Source organism: Pimephales promelas, chromosome 9 (assembly GCF_988280905.1).
Source record: "Pimephales promelas chromosome 9, fPimPro1.hap1.1, whole genome shotgun sequence".
NCBI lineage: Eukaryota > Metazoa > Chordata > Actinopteri > Cypriniformes > Leuciscidae > Pimephales > Pimephales promelas.
The window spans coordinates 18,316,078-18,330,314 of record NC_142777.1 but is presented as its reverse complement, the minus strand read 5'-3'; the positions used below and the strand labels follow the sequence as shown (position 1 = coordinate 18,330,314).

The window sequence follows — 14,237 nt, the reverse complement described above, 5'->3', positions numbered from 1 at the left end:
AACAAATTCATCCCATACATATCTAATAACTATTAAACTTTTCACAAGTTTACCTTTTATGCACAGAGTTTAATCGTAATATAGCCTAGGTATTGTTTCGTTTCCAAGTCAAAACACCATGCATTTGCATAAAAAAAAAAACCTAAACTTAAAAACAAGGAAAGATATAAAGCATGTAATTTGCACCTCAAATGCTTCAATCCAACAAAACAAGCACTAAGATGTTAATAGCTAGAGAGCATCAATCATGATATGACAATTAGCATTTGAAAAGAGCACATCAGCCCCAGCTGAAATACACACAGCCAGATTCAGAACCAAACTACTCACCAATAAGAGGGATGAGTAAAAAAAGAGGAAAACATAATTTGCAAAGCATTTATGTATTGGTAAGCTTGTCAACATTCCTTTGAAGCCTGGTTTGAAATCAAACCACAAATGGTAAATAAGCATTGAATAGAGTATTTAATCCGGTTTCATTTTTCTGTACACCAAGATCTGAAAGCTGAAAAGCTAGAACTAAGCACAAAGAGGAAAGTAAAACATCAGATCAGACAGGAACAGTTTCATGACAGTACAACATGAGTCTAAGGAGATTATCAGAAGCAATAAAGAGTAATGCAACACAGACAACTGCTCATGAACTAATAAGAGCAGACACAGCGTGCAACATTAAATAAGTTTAATCAGTGTGTGTGTCAGATGATTTTTGTAGTGACTTGAAATTTTCCAGTCTATATATCCCTTTAAAGCATTTAATCCTTAAAATACTTGATTAGAAGAAATTAGTAAAGTGTCCTATTTCTGCAGTCCTAAGACTAAACAAACTAAGGCAGTTTTTCAAAGCAGAATCTCTCATTTAAACAAAGACTATCATTCTTTTGTATTATTAAAGGGATGTTTTACAGAAAAATCACACATACAAAATATTTGATCATTTATTCTCTTGCATGTTGTTCCAAGCCTGCATGACTTTCTTTCTTATGTAAATATATCCGCGTTCTTTGTCCGTACAATGAAATTCAAATGGGGTCCAGTGTTGTTTTAGACCCCGCTGACTTACATTAAATGGGCAAAACATTCTTCAAAAGAAAACCTTCTTCCGCAGAAGAATGAATGTAATGAAAGTGATATGTGTAAATGTGTTCAGGGGACAGGCAGCAAGTGGATATTGAGGAGATGTTTGCTATATCTTAAAAAAAAACGTTTTAGAGCACCTTTAACTAAAAAGCCCTTAATAGGCTCTTTAATGGCAGGCTCTAATGTGACAACTTACTCCATATAGTGGGACATGGTTCATGCAATTAGGTTAAAATGCGAGAAGCTTTTAGACAGTGATCCTGGAAATTATACAATTATAGTCTGTACTGAAATTGGGTTTCAAAAAAATGTACCCTAAACATTTTTACCCCGCCATTGGGGCATAATTGTATGAAAACGAATTAATGCAATCATTCAAATTCATATGAATTAGCCACCAATTTCCCAAAGCGTTAAATAAATGGCATGAGACGACAATCTATAACCTGAACCCTAACCAACGGCTTGCAGTCATTGTAAAAAAAAGCGGTCTCTGTAGAAAAAAACAAAAACAAACTGGGCAAACCCGCACCATGGAACATCCAGCCAATAATTGACAAGCCAACAATTGACAAGAAGGATTCGGGGAGGTTAGTGCACGGACCCACACTTCGAAAATCGCCTGGAAATAGTAGACCAAGCAGGGTCTTCTGGCTTACTCTTTTCAACATACTATGCTTCGGGACACACTTATTTTTACCTCGCATACTGTTCAGGATGGATAATATGGACATTGAGATGCAGGGCAGGTCAAAGTAATCAGCTCGAAGTTCAAAGTAAGCATCAGAATGGGTAACAAATGTGATTTATGGGACTTTGAACGTGACATGGTTGGTGCCAGACGGGCTGGTATGAGTATTTCTGATCTACTGGTATTTTCATGCTCAACCATTTTTGCAGTTTGCAGAGAATGGCCCGAAAAATAGAAAATGAGCGAACACCAGTGAGCGGCAGTTCTGTGGGCAGAAAATGCCTTCTTGATGCCAGAGGATAATGATCAGACTGGTTCCAGCTGATAGAAGGGCAACAGTAACTCAAACAGGGTTCGTACACCTTTTCCAAGGTCAAATTCAAGCACTTTTCAAACACTTTCAATGTCAATTTTAAAGCTTTTTCCAGGACCTTACACTACCGTAAATTATAAAGTGTTAATAAATAAATAAAATAAACAACAAAATAATAATAATACAGTTATTATAAAACAGTAAACAAAAGAAGAAAAGTCTCCCCCCTCTCCACAGAAGTCTAATCAGGAGGTCCTGACATCACGATAAGGCCTTCAATAGTTGTCAGTACAGGACTCCAAGTTTTATGAAATAATCTCAACGAACCTTTAAGAGAGTGTCTAATTTTTTCAAGGTGGATGCAATGTAATACATCCCTTATCCAATCGTCATAAGATGGAGGAGAAGCATGCAAGTAATTGAATGCCATTGTGTTTCTACGTATGCTGTACAGGTCAAGTATAAAATATATTTTTGCTCAGGTGGGGAAAAAAGTCTGCCCAATAGAAAAAAGTTTCGTTTAGGAAGAAAAAAAATAGAAGGGAACATTCCTCTGTATCTGAAGGACTACATTTTATTTCTCCATTTAATAAACAAACTATTCAGTCAGTTAGGTATTTGTTGTGAAAGAAATACAGTTTCAATGTCAAGCATTTTCAAGCATTTTATCCAAAATTTAAGCACTTTTCAAACCTTGAAAACACAACATCAAAATTCAAGCATTTCAAGGATTTCAAGCACAGATATGAACGGGTGTCAAATAACTAATGGTTACAAAGAAGGTCTACAGAAGAGCATCTCTGAACGCATAACACGTCAAGCTTGAAGCAGATGAGCTACAGCAGCAGTGCCACACCTGTCAGCTGAAAACAGTAAACTGAGGCTACATTTTGAACAGGCTCCCCATAATTGGGCAATAGAAACAATGAAAATGTTCCCTGGTCTGAAGAGTCAGAGTACTTCTGCTGTGACATTCAGATGGTAGGGTCACAATTTGCCATAAACAACATTAAAAGCATAGATTTATCCTGCCTTGTATGAAAGGGTTCAGGCTGCTGTTGATGGTGTAATGATGTAGGGGATATTTCATTGGCACGCTTTGGGCCCCTTAGTACCATTCGAGCATCGTTTAAATGCCGTTTAAAAGAGTATTGTTGTTGACCATGTTCATCCATTTATGACTACCGTGCCCATTTTCAGATGGCTAATTCCAACAGGAAAACGCACCATGTCTGGTTTCTTGAACACAATGAGTTCACTACTCAAATGGCCAATCCAATAGAGCACCTTGACGGCACCGGGAGATTCACATCTTAGATGGGAGATTCTCACATCAAAAAATCTGCAGCAACTGTATGATGCCATCATGTCAATATGGACCACAATCTGGAATGTTTCCAGGACCTTGTTGAATCGATGCAAGAAGAATTAAGGCAGTTCTGAACGCAAAAGGGCTCAAACCCAAATACAAGCAAGGCGAAGCTAATTAAGTGGCCAGTGAGTCTATGCATATATCATAAAGAAATGATATAACATTACATCACTTAAAACACACTTTAAATATAGTCCTCATGACAACTTTCCATTGGAACTATTGGAACTAGTCCCGCGCTCCCTACATATTTCGATTTTGTGCCATTTGTGCCATGTATCTGTATAAATGAGCAGCACGTTTAGTAAGCGCTCACATTCTTTTGAAGTGATGTTATTCCTTTGCACAAGCAGCTCTAAACATGTTCAATATCCCACCTATATGTCAGTCAGCACAGCAGTGAAGCCCCTTAAGGGTAAAGGATTAGTCCTCTTGTCAAACACAGTGTTCCTCTAACATTATTCTCTGCAAAGCATGCTTATTGCATCCACACTATCAGCACAGCACAGCCGCTGTTGTCCTTTGATGGATTCTGCATGCACTTGTGATCACAACAAGGTGGAAGAAGAGCCTCAGCTCTGTGTGCTAGATGAAGCCCTCAAGCTTCTCTCTGGAGATATACAAATGAGACGACACAGTCTCTTGGTCTGGTGGTCTCTTCATCTTCAAGACAAAAGCACTCTCAAACACGTCTTGTCTGTCGTCAATGCTGAGTCTCCAATGTTAGAGTTTGGTCTCAGAATTAAAAAAAAGAAAAGAAAGAAGAGTTATAATGCAAATGCCACCGAGTTAATATTGATGCAAACTGCTGAGCAGACAGAAGAATGCTACGCTTTATCCTGAGCTTACATTGAGATCCTCCAAATGGACTGAAAACTTTAGACGAAGCTGCAAACAAGGGCAAAAGTTGGAAAACACAAAGACTAAGGCATCAAGAGGTTGGCACAAAGAGAAAGTTCAAGATACAGCGTTGTCACGTTTGGGGTGATTGATTGCGATTTCACTTTTTTTTTCATTTTAAATAGTGTGTAATGTTGCTGTTGGTGCATGAATAGTATCTGCAAAGTTGCAGCACTAAAAAGTTCAATGTAAGCAGACATATCGTCTTTTAAAAATCAGGAAGTTTAATGCCTACAAAAACGACTCGATTGGGACTACAACATGTTTTAGACGTCACTAACCCACACATTTTCATCAACCCTCCCTCCGGAATATGCAAAAAAGGGCATGGCCATATTTCCGAGGCTCGTTGAAAGTGTGTTATGTTCATCCAGCTGTCAGGTCTTCTGTGTTCGGGCTTCCCACGGACGTTGTACTTCGTCAACAATGTATTCAATTTATGTTTGATTATGTTCCTGAAAATGACGATCGTAATCTAGCTCTCTGTGCTGCGCGTTTTACGGAAGACAGCTTCCAGAATCTCCACGAATTCAACACCGGATTCAACAAGAAACTGTTACTAAAACATGAAGCAGTTCCAACTTTAAAACCAGAGGCAGAAGTTGTTGGTCCACAACCTGTAAGTAGGCTAAGACTTAATCTTTTTAAATGTATTTGCATGTATAATTTCAGACGTAGCATGTGTTTTAGTTTTATCAAATGCCAGCGCTGGCATTATAGCCACTTAGTTATGCTATTTTGTGTCTCTGACAAACAAGTACAAACATTTTGGACCGGAATTTGTATATGTACTAATTTAAATGTATTTTTGTATGTAAATGTATGTAATGTAAATGCATTTTTCATGTATATATACTTTATGACGTTATTTTTCGATTTGATCAAGAACGTAAACCAATGCCAACGATGTTTGTGTATATAGTAGCCAGTTAGTGCAATGCTATTGTGTAAAAAAAAAAAAAAAATATATATATATATATATATATATAGGCAAATTATCATTCAGAAACATTTTGTAAGAGCCGTGTGTGGTGAGGTTCTGCTTGACTCTCTCCACCGCTTTCTGGGTCTGATTCTGGCTCATACCAGAGAATGATACTGCAGTATCGACACCATTATTTACATTTGACAGGAACACATGCAATTTTCGCCCGTAAAAGTAATGGGTGTTAAGTTTCCGGACAACGTGCACTACAGTTTAGCCAATCACGACACACCGGCCCAAACTAACCAATCTGAACCCACTGCCTATTTCTGAGGGAGTGGTTTCATAGACTCAGGAAGTCAACCGCTCGTTCAAATGACTGAGGGGAAGGGGCTTACAATAAAGACGAAATTTATGAAAAATAAGACTTTAAAAAAAAGAAAAAACATGAATACAACCACCCCTTTAAAAACAAGGAAAAATTGCATATTAATACTTGTATCAGCAAATACATCTTGGATTAAGTTGTCCCTTCAAAAGGAAACAAGACAAAAATACAGATTATGACGTTCTTTTTTGCAGTGATAAAAACAATAAATAAAAAATCAGACAGACGTACACATTACGACACCTGTGACAGGAAGGACTGTCAACTTAACCATGTCAAGCACAAATATATTTGTCGGCTACACAACCTTGACCCGAAGTCAGTGACTTTCAAATGGAGGGCATGATGAACAGCTAAAAATGTCTGGAAGCTGTAGACCATTTGAAAATATATCATCTCTCAAAATATCATTCTGAGAAATGTCAACAGACCGCAGTCAGCACAAGCTTTGATTAGGTGCTCCTGGACATGCCCATTTGTAACTGCCCGGCGCAAAGCATTATGACCTGTGTGAAGGTGCTTTGACAGTATCTTCACCTCATACTCACATCCTGTGTGATTAATATTCAGAAAGCTGAACAACCCATTATCACAGGCCTAACACCCTATTATTAACCTGCTAGAATACACCCCTGATTTTAACAAGTTTATTCAGCTTTTATTTTGTTTGATTTGACAAATATTTGAAAAAAAAAATGCATTAAGAAGTAGCCTACATGTTTGTTTCCCATGTGACACTTGAGACAAATTAAAGTATATTAAATTCTATTATTTTTATATATATATATATATATATATATATATATAATTCTGTCAGTATTTACTCACCCTCATGTTGTTCCGACACCGTAAGACCTTCGTTCATCTTCTGAACACAAATTAACATGAAATCGGGGAGTTTGATCACTCCTCCATACTAGTCCATAGGCTTCTTGAGGGATTGAAACTTGCCGGACTCAAAAAGTTATTGAAGACATCGCTAAAATAGTCCAAGCGACTACAGCGTCACAATCTTAACTTTATCAAGTGACGAGAATACTTTTTGTGTGCAAAAACAGACTTTTTCAACTATTCAATTTCATCTCTTTGGGCCTCTAGTCACACGTAGGCTCACTATTGGCCAACAATGGTCATGTGTGTGACATACAACAGAGAGAAGAAAATTCATAGTTGAAATAAAGTTGTTATTCAGGTTTGTTTTTGCGCACAAAAAAAGTATTCTTGTCGCTTGATAAAGTTAAGATTGAGCCACTGTTGTCACTTGGACTATTTTAACAATGTCTTTAATAACTTTCTGAGGCCGGCAAATTTCAATCCATCAAGAAGCCTATGGACTAGTATGGAGGAGTGATCCAACTCTCAGATTTCATTAAAAATATGTTAATTCATGTTCCGAAGATGAACGAAGGTCTTACAGGGTTGAAACAACATGAGGGTGAGTAAATACTGACAGAATTTTCATTTTTGGGCGAACTATCCCTTTAAGATTAACAGGCTGCTCATATAAGTGGAAGCAGTGTTCAAAACTGCCTCCTAGTGAAGAAAACACTGTCAGAGCAGAACGGCCACTTCACGTGTCAAACAGGAATTAACAACCTCGGGTTTCAAAGGAAATCAATACAACTGCTAAAAAAAAACACTAACCCCGGAGGGAAAAAAAATAGAAAAAGAGGCACGCTTTCAGGTCCACTGAAGTACCCGACCACCTTCTTCAACACTCCTACATTGTTCAACCAAAACACAGAACTCATTTAATTTCAGCACTATATCCGAACATCTATCACAAGGCTGAGTCACATGCCGAAAACATTCTCTGTTCTGCCCTACAAAGGCAAAAAAGGCAGTAATCAACAGTTCATTTTTGGTCGAAAATTAGTTATTGATATTTTTTGGGACATTCAAGATATCCTTTATCATGTGAATAAGCATCTTGAGTCAATTCTGTTGGTTTTTTTTCGAGAAAATAATGAATTCTGGAGTTATTGAATTCTGCCTTTGCTTTACTGTCCATTAAAGTTTGCTGTGTTTAAATTACGATGTAGCCTGTGCCATCTGTCACTGAAGCACTTCTGACACACACGATACCTGAATAAAAGTGTAGGTAAAGCAAATAGTTAAGTGGCGTTTTTTTTTACTAATATCATTTAAGGATGGCCCATTGCTCTTAAAGAAAAATAATAGTTGAGATGGCTTTGAAACGCAGACATCAAGGTTAAGTAACACAAAGTATGCATTAGACAAGCAAATGAGAGATCACAATCTACTTAATTTAGCTAGCAGCCTATAGCATAAATAGGCTAGTCAACTATGATCAATAGGCTACCAAACAGCTCTATATAACAAAGCAAAGGAATTTACTGGAGTTTGCCTTGGTGTGACTCCTCGCTTGCAGACGATACAAAAAAGTGGTTAAAAAGTATAATAATTAAAAAGTAGTCAAAAATCAAGTTTGAACTCAAAGATTTATTTATGTAGATCGTTTTCATTACTAAATCTACTCATTTCCAGTGTCCTGCCTATAATTATTTTGGCTGGACAACTAAAAGTCCCTTTTCTCAGTTCCACACTCTAGAAAGTTAAAGGAGCATTTCACCAATTTCAACATTAATCTTTATTGAAAGTGGATCATATATGTAGCCGAAATGTAAAAGAATTTTTGAATTTGGTGCCCTCTTGACCGAGAAAAAGAAAATAACCAAGGGGCGCCTTTGTATGTAAGACAACAACCCCCACAATGCACCACATTGTACAACTTCACAAGCCACACCCACTAATCCGGAACAGCGCACACAGAGAAGAAATCACTCTTCCGTCTACAAGGCTAACATTAGCGGTCACCAGAGTTTGAAATTCCTGCCTCCCGGTTCCCGCCTCCTTCCCACAACAACAAAGTTCAAACTAGGATGGTTCACATCACAACACAAACGTCCGTGTGCTCGTCTGATTCAGAGATTTCGTCAAGGAGAAATTGCCATCGTTGAAATTCTCTGCAGCAGACGGACTCTATCTCTGCTCGTAGTTCACAGCGAGAGCACATACACCAACAGTCCGCCCAGCTCGAGCCAGTTCGGGCTCCTCGACCGTGACAGGCAGCCGCCTCCTGTTCCTCCATCAGCCTCAGCTTCTCTTCACTATATTGCAGCTCGTAAAGATAGCCACGAACATCGGATTCGAGCAGCAGAATTTCAAAATCTTCTTCTTCAATATCATGTTTAGTTTCTTCCATCATTATCATAACTTCATATCTCTATAACGCTTGTTAGCTTAGCTTCCAAACAAGATGGCTGATATTGATTCAGTATCTGCAAGTCCCACCCACTGATCTATAATAGGCTTGTAGGGTGAGTGGGTCCCACACCCTGGAATAATAATGAGCTAATGTTTGTAGTCTATACATATTTTAATGAAATGTGACCTCCTGCTTATTATGACGCAAAATGACGATTTTTATCACAATAAGCAGGAAGTAAAACACTTAAATCCTTATTTCTCCCATCTCAGGGGAAAATAAGGGAATAAACCATGACCGTTCAGAAATATGACTGGGTTTCTAAAGATACAAAGTTTAATGCAAATGGGTGAAGTGTGCCTTTAAGGTATTTTGCCTTTCTAGGGCAGTGTTGTGTTCAAGGTTTGGCTTACTTCAGAAAAAGTGACAAAAGGTAAAAATAGACTTCATCTAACAATGACAAATGCCCCGTGACGTGCCTGAACGACCTTGAGTCACGGTGAAAAGGGTGACGTTTGACATGTGCCTAAGCAAATGAGCCGTCGATAACGCTCCTGACTCTTGACGCAAGCGGCCCAATGGTTCATAGATTTGGCTGATGGAGTGAAGTGGTGTGTCAAGGTGTTTCTGTTGCAGCATGACTCACATGTGAGGCCTACAAGAGCCACGCGGATGCTGAGGTCCACCATCACCGCCCACCTGGGACCGCAGCGCGCCACCGCCGGCGGGATCAGGATTTCTGCTGACACGTAGAACTGCAGAGCGTAGGTGATGTAGATCCCGAAAGAGTAAAGCAGCTTCACGACCTGATATAACCTACAGAACAGACACATGTTACATGCATTTTTTATTTCTACAGTCTTTTATGTCAAACTACCTTTCAAAAGTTCAGGGTAAGTATGATTTTTTTTTTTTTTTTTAAGTCTCTTATGCTCACCAAGGCTGCATTTATTTGATCAAAAACAAAGCAATATGAATATTATTACAATTTGTAAACATTTTAAAAGGTAATTTTTTTTTCCTCTGATGGCAAAGCTAAATATTCAGGATCATTACTCTAGTCTTCAGTGTCACATGATCCATCAGGAATCATTCTAATATGATGTTTGAAGGAGCATTTTTATATATAAAAATATTATATATTATTTTTATATATAAAATATAGAATATTTTATATATTCTATTTCCAATAGAAAACAGTTGCTGTTTAATATTTTTTTTTTCATGATTCTGTGTTGAATAGAAAGTTCAAAAACAGCATTTACTTAAAATAGAAAATTGAATGCATCCTTGCTGGAAAAAAAAGCATCTTTACTATCTTTAAAAAAACATCTTTACTGTCACTTTTGATTCATTTGATGTGTCTAGAACTGTATTGGACTAAAAGACAATACACATTAACGATTCCCTGGCACTCACCAGCACAACGGTAAGTTTAACGTGATGCTGCCCCGAATTTGCTCTCCAAAGCCAATGTAGCCGATGGTGCCCAGGGAGATGTAGAGGGTGGTGACGATGCCCATGCCAAGGTACAGAACCATGGGGAACTTTCTGGGATTCTGCATCTTATTCTCAAGTGGTAGCACCTGTAAATGATGAAGATCGAGAAAGACATCTTTTTGAATTGAACATTCTTCACCTGAATAATACTTCTTTGGTGATAAACAAAAAATCTGAGCAAAAAAAGAAAAACAAACAACAACTTACAACTCCAATTCCCTCAAAGGCGAATATTGCCGTTCCAAAGAAGAGAGGATAGTCAACTGCCCGTCCGGCCAGCGGGAGGTTGATGGGGTATGGAATATTCTGATGATCCAAGAAAAAAAAAAAAAAAAAAAAACATGTCTGGAAATCTGTGACATTCAGATTATTTCAAAAATGTTTACATGAATATATAGTGGGGTCCAATAGCCTGAGACCAAGAAAATGCTGCTGGTTTGAGTATTGATAATTAAGTATGCTTATATACACTTAGCATCGCACAAAGTTAATTTAAGTACATTATGCTCACCAAAGTTAGATTTATTTAGATTTGAAAAATTCACAAAATTACTGTATTTTTAATCAATTTCAACTACCCCTTCTCTATTAAAAAAATAGATAAATTTTATATATATATATATGTAATTTATTCCTGTGATGGCATAGCTGAATTTTCACCATCATTGCAGTCTTCTTATTATTTTCAATGTTGAAAACAATTTGTTTGTGATACTTTAATAAATAGAAAGTTCAAAAGAACAGAATTTACAGTTATATTTGAAATCAAAATCTTTTGCAACATTATAAATGTCTTTGCCATCACTTTTGATCAATTTAAATGCAAGTTTTTATTTTTTTTATTTTTATTCAATTTAATTGAACAAATATATGGTTAAATAGTTATATTAAATATTTCTTATTAATTATACATTAAAACTCAAACGTGGGTTTAAAACTGTTAACCTCTCTGACTACAGTATATGATGATATGATTTAGATTAACAAAGTCTTAGACTTTTGTATAATCCAGGACACTGGTTTTAAATTATAATTTTAAATAATGTTTTAGAGCATAAATGTAATGCAAATAAAATCATCTGATCTTATGATTTGCAGTTCAGGTTCAAGAAGCATCTAGAGGAACAATAGCAAGAATTCTTGAAACCCCTGATTCTTCACACAAAAAAAGGGAAAAAAAAAATGTTTTTGCAAACAACACACCAAATTGCAATCTTCAGCCATTCAACTTCCTCTTGTTGTTTCCACCAAGACAATCTTTCTTCCCTCTCTGAGAAATTGTGTTTCCTACTTGCTCATTTCTCAGTAGCTGCCTTGACAATTACAGGCGTGAGGGTACGATTTAAAGCATTTAAAGCGGTTCAATAGGAAATGGGCTCTGAAAAACAACCCGGACACCTGTCATTTACGCTCAACTCTACATCCATAACACCTGAGCCTGAATCAGCATCGCAGGGGAGAAGGCTTGGTCCTGCAAATTGCTTGAAGCAGAGGATCTATTGTATTATTTCAGGTGTTACTATGTGGTAACATTTAAATTAATCATTTGATACAATGCACTTGAAAAAGTTACTCTTTATTATTTTGTTAAACTTTACTAGTTACGTGAATATCTGATTAGGTAAAACATGTTATTAATAAAGTAGCTTCACTATTATATGTACAGCAAAAAATCAGAGTCACTTTTTTCAAATAAGTTTGCTATTTCCTTCAAGGCCTTTTTATTTGCCAAAAATAAAAGTTTTTTTTTTTTTTTAAACAAACGAGGAAGTCTAATTGTCACATGGTTGGCTTTGACATTGGCTGTCATGTGGCCATTATAACTGTGTCATGAATATTTTTCATGACCTCAACAGTGGTACAAACAGAATTTGTCATTATAATGATATAATGGCTTCATGACAGCCAATGTCAAAACCAACCACCAGCTAGTTTAATGTAACGTTAACCCATAAAGCTAAGTGGCTTCTTAATTAATCTGCTATGTCATGTTTATGACATATTTATGAGAGGTTGTGTTGTCTCCATCATGCCAAGTTGTCATGATAAAGACACTGACGGTGTATTGGTTTGTCAAGTTGTCTAAACAAATACATCTCAAACAAGTCATATTTGCATTAAAAATGTCATAATTGAGAGAATTAACGCTTAATGACACTTAATAACTGTCATAAACATGCATAATGTGTCATGTCATGATTATGAAGGTGTCATGTCAGTCTTATGCACACCCCTTCAAGTAAAGTTTTATACAGTAAAATATTTTATGAAGCTGAAGACAACTAAAAAAGTGTGACTAGACTTTGTAAAAAATGTCTTTGCCTAAAAAGTGCATCTGTGCTATAAATGTGTCTAAAATACATGGCAATTTGATTAATACTTTGTTTTATAATGCAATTATATTCCTAGTGTGGCATAAGTGTTCAAATCATTTTTGAACTGCTCACTTGTATTGTGGGCTGATGTATCATACATGACACTATTTACAATAATGAAGCAATGTATGCAACAAAGATACACTTTCAACTTATTTCTCTGAGTGTGTGTTGCATGTTTAATGTGTCTTACCGTCAGACAGTAGTAGTATATGAGGACCAGGCTGACACACATGGAAATGTTTGCTACAAACGACAGAGGAGCCAAGTACTTGAGGTTGCGGATAAACACCAACACGATGATGAAGGGAAGGAAGAAGAGCATGTAGAGGCGAGAGTCGTAGCTGGGGACAGTCACTGCTGTCTCGTTGTTGTGACAGTTCACTGTTGTCGCATTGGCAGTCTCAACCACCTACAATGGAAAGATTACATTGTGTTAATAACAATATGAACTTGTACTGAGAGAATTTTACACTTGTAGGTTCAAAAATAAAGAAAGGAAGAACATCTTTTTTGTTGGGGAGAAGCAAACCCAGGTGGTTTATCCAAATGAAGTGAAAGGCAATGCTGCCCTCTTGTGGTGAAAACAAAATCAGTCACAGCGTTTGATAAATTTGTCTTAAGTAAGTTGTCTTAAATAAGCTTTTATCCAAAGAGACAATCCATTTAGGGGTAATATTTTTAGCAGTTTATACATTCTACACAAATAAAACCAATGACATATGATATTATAATATAGTGATTATGCTATGTGATTTTAAAGTTTATTATTTTATTGTGGACTAAAATCTTTATTAAAATCTGGAAAATGTCTCTTCTTCTGTATTTAAAGATCTCTCACCTGTTTGACATTGTCACTAAGGAACACAAAGTACACGCAGCAGAAGCCCAGCTGGGTTAAGTTGAGGAACATATTTACCACACGCCTGAAAGCCGAAAAACAAAATAAATCATTATGTTCAAGTGCAGGTCTAACTTTTTTTTTTTTTTTTTTTTTTTTTTAATTTTTAGTAATCTAAATGTCACAACTTTATTTAGACAAGCACACACTACTGTTCAAATTCTACTGTTATCAAAAGTGACAGTAATGACATTTATGTTATTTAAAAGTTTTGAACTTTCTATTCATCAAAGGTTTTAACACAAATTTTAAGCAGCACTTGTTTTCAGCATTGAAAATGTTTCATGATCAGCAAATCAAGCCTACTTCCTAAAGAATCATGTGACACTGAAGACTGGAGAAATGATGCTGAAAATTCAGCTTTGTCATCACAGGAATAAATTACATCTTAAGATGTATTCAGATAGAAAACGTAATAATTTCACAATATTACCGGTAAAATGGAGCCTTGGTGAGCATAAGAGACTTCTTCAATAAACATTTTTAAAATCTTACTGACTCCAACCATTTGAACAGCAGTTTAGATTACTATATATGCTATCATGTGCAAAATGTGAAACAGT

The 14,237-nt window shown here is 36.5% G+C and overlaps 1 protein-coding gene across 1 annotated transcript in view; it reads right to left on the bottom strand.

The window, feature by feature from the left end:
- The window catches only part of slc36a1 (solute carrier family 36 member 1), a 53,001-nt gene that overhangs the window by 29,335 nt on the left and 9,429 nt on the right, over positions 1 to 14,237 (bottom strand). Inside the window, exons 7-11 of the mRNA XM_039680376.2 lie at positions 13,615 to 13,699; positions 12,967 to 13,185; positions 10,606 to 10,704; positions 10,318 to 10,484; positions 9,545 to 9,714 (exon numbers count right to left, since the gene is read on the bottom strand). Coding sequence (XP_039536310.2) covers positions 9,545 to 9,714; positions 10,318 to 10,484; positions 10,606 to 10,704; positions 12,967 to 13,185; positions 13,615 to 13,699 — 740 coding nt within the window. The remainder of the gene's footprint in view (positions 1 to 9,544; positions 9,715 to 10,317; positions 10,485 to 10,605; positions 10,705 to 12,966; positions 13,186 to 13,614; positions 13,700 to 14,237) is intronic.